The sequence below is a fragment of the Cnephaeus nilssonii genome (assembly GCF_951640355.1).
Source record: "Cnephaeus nilssonii genome assembly, chromosome: 5".
NCBI classification, from domain to species: Eukaryota; Metazoa; Chordata; class Mammalia; order Chiroptera; family Vespertilionidae; genus Cnephaeus; species Cnephaeus nilssonii.
Window position 1 is genome coordinate 21,256,609 of NC_137076.1, and position 7,332 is coordinate 21,263,940.

The window sequence follows — 7,332 nt, forward strand, 5'->3', positions numbered from 1 at the left end:
TACAATATGTAAAGTGACACCATAAAGATATCACCTCTTTTGTCTTTTAGACAAGTTTCTTTTTGTTCTCTTATTATTTTGCTGGGCATCCAGGGAATGTGTTTAGGGTTCAAATGCTGCCAGAACCAAGGAAGATTTTTCTTCCTCACACCTGAGCTTATTAGGTCATTTTTAACTCCTCATTTCATTTCATTCCTTTTGCTCTCACAATGTTTATTCAACAGAATTTTTATACAATTACAACTATTATTTTATGGTTTATTCTTTATTAAAGTGTGCTTAGCATACAATATTATATTAACTTCAGGTGTACAACATAGGGATTCAACAGTTATATACTTACAATGTGGTCACCACAATAAGTCTAGTACCCATCTGTCACTGTGCAAAGTTATTAAGATATTATTAACTATATTCTTTGTGCTATACACGACATATACATGATTCATTTATTTTACAACTGTAAGTTGGTAGCTCGTATTCCCCTTCACTTTTTTCACCCACTCCTTCACCCCCGTCTGTTTGTTCTGTATCTATGAGTTTGTCATTGTTTTGTTTTGGTTGTTTGTTTGTTTTGTTTTGTTTAAGATTCTACATGTAAGTGAAATTATATGGTATTTCTCTATCTTTCTCTATCTGTCTTACTTATTTGACTTAGCATAATGCTCCCTAGGCCTGTCCCTTGTTGTTGCAAATAGCAAGGTTTCATTCTTCTTTCATTCTTTTTTGAGGAATATTCTATAGTGTATATAACAGGTAGAGCAAAAGCAGGCTTATAGTTGTGAGTACACAGAACACAGAGTTTATTCTTATATTATTACTTTTTAATTATTGTATAATTTTCCATGTGAACAACTGTAAATCTACTTTTGCCCCACCGTGTGTGTGTGTGTGTGTGTGTGTGTGTGTGTGTGTACCACATTCATTTATCGATGGACTCCCAGCAATGCTACTTCTGGTATTTATCTGAAAAAAAAAAAAAAACACTAATTCAAAAAGATATGGCCACCCTGTGTTCATTGCAGCATTATTTACAATAGTCAGGATATAAACAGATTTTTTAAATGTTTGTTTAAATACACTGCAGAAAAATGGCCATCCCCATATGGAGCCCAAGTTTATTGTCTATGGGAGGGATACAAATTGGAATTGCTAGAAACCATTTCTACAGTATACAAGTGAACAATCTGGCCAACTTGGGTTATAGCCACTACTTGTCAAATCAGTCTGAGAAAGGCATGGAAATAATATAACCATGTTATAGTGTGTGTGTGTGTGTGTGTGTGTGTGTGTGTGTGTGTGTGTGTGTGCAGTCCTCAAAACAGGACGACTATGGATCATATATTCCGAGGTAACTCTAACAATACAGGAGCCAGAACTCAATCAAGAGAAGGTACTAAGGAGGGACCTGTTTGCATCCATGGGGCACATTTGCAACAAAGTGCAAGAGGCAGCGTGAACATGGAAGTCCCTGTGCCTGAGGTTTCAACAGTAGCAGAGAGGCCCCAACTTGTCTGACACCTTCTCTCATCCTCTTCCTCATGCTCATTCACCTCCAACTCTGGTTTCCTTTCTTGGCTGAACATTAAAGAAACATCTTCTTCAGAATCTTTACCCAGGCCATTCTCTCTGCCCAGCACACGCTTTCCCATAGAACCTTGTATCTCCCTCTCTTACTTGATGTCTCTTTACAAATGATATCTTGTTGCCCTAACGCTAACCGGTTTGGCTCAGTGGATAGAGCGTCGGCCTGCAGACTCAAGGGTCCCAGGTTCGATTCCAGTCAAGGGCATGTACCTTGGTTGCGGGCACATCCCAAGTAGGGGGTGTGCGGGAGGTGGCTGATTGATGTTTCTCTCTCATCTATGTTTCTAACTCTCTCTCCCTCTCCCTTCCTCTCTGTAAAAAATCAATAAAATACATTTTAAAGAAAAAATGACATCTTGTTTGTAGGTCTTGCCTAAACACCCATGAAAAATAAAACACCCTATTCATTTCTTTATACCTGCTTTCCTTTTCTTCATAACACCTGTCACCATCTCAAATGTTATATATATACTGGTAGTTCATCCTCACATGAGGATATTTTTTCCATTGATTTTGAGACGGGAGTGCGTGAAAAACATCCATGTGAGAGAGACACACCAATTCGTTGCCTTCCACACCCACCCTGACCCAGAGCCAGGGATCATCTTCATCATTAAATTGTAGAAACTTTTGTTCTTCAGCACCCTATACTTACAGCCTGGACAGAGCCAAAAACATGGTCAGCACTCAATTTATATTCCTGAAATACATGAAAAATGTCTCATTAAAACTGTAGAATACATAATACCTTAAGGATAAATTATGATTGATGCAAAAGCTTCCTATCACAGGTGACATAAGGGTTTTCCCAAAAAGAGACCAGGTTCACACACAATATGTTAAAATTAATTATTTCTCTACAAATATAAATTTTAGCATTTCAAATATGTAATACAAGTTTCTGTGAATTAGTCATATTATTTCCCTCTTTCCTAGTAGTCACCTCCACCATATGCCACCAAGGAATGGTACACAAATTTCAGAATTTATTCTCCTGGGATTTTCAGAGGAACCAGAACTGCAGCCCCTCATATTCGGGCTTTTTCTCTCCATGTACCTGATCACTGTGTTGGGAAACCTGCTCATCATTTTGGCCTTCAGCTCAGACTCCCACCTCCACACGCCCATGTACTTCTTCCTCTCCAACCTGTCCTTTATAGACATCTGTTTCACCTCCACCACCATCCCAAAGATGCTGGTGAACGTCCAGACACAAAACAAAGCCATCACCTATGCAGGATGCATCACACAGATTTATTTTCTTATACTCTTTTCAGTGTTGGACGTTTTTCTCCTGACCGTGATGGCCTATGACAGGTATGTGGCCATCTGCCACCCCCTGCACTATATGGTCATCATGAACCCCCGGCTCTGTGGACTGCTGGTTCTGATGTCTTGGATCTTGAGTGTCCTGAATTCCTTGTTACAATGCTTAATGGCGTTGAGACTGTCCTTCTGTGCAAATTTGGAAATCCCCCACTTTATCTGTGAGCTCAATCAGATGATCCAACTTGCCTGTTCGGACACCTTTCTTAATAACATGGTGATGTATTTTGCAGCTGTCCTGCTTGGTGGTGGACCTTTCGCTGGGATCCTTTACTCATATTCTAAGATAGTGTCCTGCATACGTGGAATGTCATCAGCTCAGGGGAAGTACAAAGCATTTTCTACCTGTGCGTCTCACCTCTCAGTTGTCTCCTTATTTTATTGTACAACGCTAGGCGTGTACCTCAGCTCTGCTGCTATCCAGAGCTCACATTCAAGTGAAACAGCCTCGGTGATGTACACTGTGGTCACACCCATGCTGAACCCCTTCATCTACAGTCTCAGGAACAAGGACATCAAACAGGCACTGAAGACATTCTTTGTGAAGGAAACTACAAACAGGCCAGTTGTCCTACGACTGAAGACGTACCCCTGATGGCAGAGGTCAACGTCTCAGAGTCAGACATAGAAGCATGGGACAGATTGTCCAATCTCAGAGGGAAGGTGGAGGCAGGGGTGGCGGGGGCTGAGTGGGTAGAAAGAGATCAACCAAAGAACTTATGTGCATATATGCATAACCCCTGGACACAGACAATAAGGTGGTAAACGCTTGGGGCAGGGGATGGGAGTGGGCTAGAAAGGGTCAATGGGCGAAAAAGGGGGACATGTCTAATGCTTTCAACAATAAAGATGTTTTTAAAAATAAAATGCAGTTTCTGAGTCCCTCTTCAGAAGGGCTCAGTAATCGGCATTTACAATGATTAAAAATGATTTATAAACAGGTTGAAAATGAGCACACCTAGATAGTGGGTATCATTGCACAGATTATTATGTTATTATTAGTTTAAAAACAGGGTGGGAATCTGTGTTAATGGAAATGCCATGATTTAATGCATTTTGACTTAATTACCAGCATACTAGTATGTCTTCTTAAACTGATATTTTTCACATGAAAATAATCTAAATTTGCCAGCAATGCTCAAATCCTTTTATGATTATAGATATAGCTTTGCAAATAAGAGAATTTGAGCTATTCACTCTTGTTACAAATTGCATGAAAGGTAGGAATAAAGTGTGTCTTTGGATTCATTTTTTTTTAAAGGCTCAGAATCAGATACTGTGATTCAGACTGTAGAAGCAGAGCCTTCTCTTTCTATTCATTTCCTAGAATTTCCATTTCTTTGACTTAACTTCTGTATTCAATTTCAGTAACTCACTTCATTAAACTTTCTTGTCTCTGATATCCCATAGTTTTTCCCTTTGTTGTTTTTTTTTAGCTTCCCAATTTTATTTCCATCATGGATCAGAAATATTTGGAAAATCCCATTAACATAATGAGACAACATGGATTTTTTAGAATAATTTTTCTAGAGTGACATATATTGCATCAAATGTGTGGTTTTTTTTAACGAAAAGAATCATCCAGAATTTTACTTCCCCTATGGGAAAAACTACACTTACTGACCAAGGAATTCATACAGTTTTGTAAGAGGAAAATCTGAGACCTCTGTTGTTCACTTTTATGACTGACATTCCTTTGTATATCACTATCTTAACTGCTCTTCCTGATAATGTAGACTCTGACATACCGTGTGTTTAATAGCTGGTCACTGTGTTTTATTCTCCTCATTAGGATCCTGTTCTCTCTCAGCTCAGTGTTCACAATCCCTACCTTACCCACTTGCAAAATGATTATTGAATCCATGTCTCTAAGAGGACTCTTCACTGAAAGGCAAATTTTAATAAATAGGTTGACCTAATATGACCTTAGAATCACAGATGACCATCAATGCGATGAAGTAAACTTTTAAATCACATATTGTATTACTATGCAAAATATTTCTTCTTCATGCTGTACATCTAGTCACTGGAGTATGAAAGATTGGTGCCCATGTATAAGGGGTTTATACTTATGGTGAAGAACTGATTGGCATTTTTATTTTTTTATTGAATTTTCTTTGTGTTTCTGCTTGAAAACTTCCAGAGCTGCCCATAATATGACTCCTTTCATTTCTATAAAAGCCATATATACCCCCTTCTAAATTTTGCCATAACCACTGAGTATATCTCCATTATACTCAGGATTCTACCCATCTTTTATCTATACTAATAAAAGGGTAATATGCTAATTAGACCAGACATCTTTCGGACATCCATCCGAATGTCCTTCCAGACAAAGCCACGGTGGTGGGGGCCAAGCCAGGCACAGTTAGGGGCAATCAGGCCGGCAGGGGAGGGCACTTAGGGGCGACCAGGTAGGCAGGGGAGCAGTTAGGCATTGATCAGGCTGGCAGGGGAGTGGTTAGGGGGTGATCAGGCTGGCAGCCAGACAAGCGGTTCGGAGCCAGCAGTCTCGGATTGTGAGAGGGATGTCCGGCAGTCGGAATCCCCCAAGGGGTCCCAGGTTGGAGAGGGTTAAGGTTGGGCTGAGGGATACTCCCCCTCCTCTGTGCATGAATTTCGTGCACCGGGCCTCTAGTGATCAAAGAATGACTCAAGAGAGAGCTTGCATTCCTATCAGTCATGTGAATCAGAGTCACTAGTTTTCCTGCACATGCCTGTCCTCCTAACCTCTCCTGGTTACAGGAAAATGAACCCACAGTGAGAGTTTTTAAGTACAAGTTGTCTGTCATAGATACAGAAAACAAACTGGAGGTTGCCAGAGGGGAGAGGAGCTGGGGGCTGTAGCTAAAAAGGTGAAGGGATTAAGAAGTACAAATTTGTAGTTATAAAATTGTTACAAGGCATAGAATGCAGCATAAGGAATATAGCCAATAATATTGTAATAACTTAGTTACTACTAACTATGATGCCAGGTGAGTACTTAAAATACTGGGGGGATCACTTTGTATGTAAATTACATGATTGTCTAACCACTATGCTGTACCTCAAACTAATATAAAATAATATTGAATGTCAGCTGTAATGGAAAAATTAAATTAAAACAAGAAAGCACACTAATCATATGCCAGAAAATGTAGAAGAGAAATTTTAAAAATTAATGTTATTTTCAGCATTAAAAAATAAATTGCTCTAGAGTACTGAGAGTTAAATAAAGTTGTCTGAAATAAACGGAAATGACAAAGTAACCATGAATGCTGTTTTTAAATATGAGAGCAACTGCTAGAATGTTCTTCTGTATACTTAGTGCTAATACATCAACTTTTATACATATTTCTAACTTGTTTTTACATCTGTTATCCCTTATTGTTCTTTTTGGCCTTTGTGATTAGATCTATTTCTAAACTTTGCATCATCCCCAACCATTATATTCACATTTGACTAAAGATCAGCTTTCCTTCTGTAAGTATACTACTTAAATCCATCTACCTTTACATAAGAAATTATAACTGAGAGACTGCTTCCACCCCAAGTTTAACAACCTCTCTATTATATTCTTTTATTTCCAAGTCTTTGAAAATCTACTGGACTAGTGAGCCATGTTAATATCATTAAAATATTATGTTATCTCCTTCTATAAATTATCAGAACCGGCATAATATTGTCTAAGGAATCCCAACCCCCTGTTTTCCTACATGTGTCTCAGGTCAAACTGGGGAGTCTCTGACAGAGAAGGCTTACCCTGCATTGTAACAGGACCACAGATGTGTTTTGCAAGTTTTTGGTTTTTGTATTCATGAAAGGGACCCACACAGTATTCACTGTCTTGGGAGCGGTTAGTATTACTAGTATGTTTATGGGGTGACTACTTCATATTGTGTCGGCTGTTAATGTGGATTCTGCTGTGAAGTTCACTGGTGCAGAGAGCACAGATTTGTCCACTCTCCTGCTGAAGAGCATTTGCTCAGCTATTATGTCTCCAGGTGCTGTGGCCACACTGACACATGTCTGTAAGTGCATATACGACTTTAATAAATGCTGCCAAAGATGGTTGTGGTGTGTTTTTTTTCCAAATTAAACCAATAAGTAACCAATAACAAAATTGGTTCTACTAACTTACACTCCTACTAGCTCTACATGAACAATCTGATAGCTCCATAGCCTTGGCTGCACTTGACATTGCTCTTTTTTATTTTAAATAAAGTGATGTGTGAATATAACAGTACCTTGTGATTATTATTAGTATTTCCCTGCTGCTAACAGAGGTCAAACTTTTTTTCACATTTTGATAGACCATTTGTTTACCCTCATTTGTGTAGTGCCTATTCAAGTTTTTTACACCTTTTTATAATGGCTGTTCAGTATATTTTTGACAAAATTCTTTATATATTCTGGCTTAATGTACTTATATGTTGAATC

The 7,332-nt window shown here is 38.7% G+C and overlaps 1 protein-coding gene across 1 annotated transcript; it reads left to right on the plus strand.

Moving 5' to 3' along the window:
* Positions 1-2,539: 2,539 nt before the first annotated feature.
* On the plus strand, positions 2,540-3,508 carry LOC307100520 (olfactory receptor-like protein OLF4; the record flags this gene model as incomplete). The annotated part of the gene is made up of 1 exon (XM_079772987.1): positions 2,540-3,508. The coding sequence occupies one exon, from the start codon at positions 2,540-2,542 to the stop codon at positions 3,506-3,508; it is 969 nt and encodes a 322-aa protein (XP_079629113.1).
* Between the last annotated feature and the right edge of the window lie 3,824 nt (positions 3,509-7,332).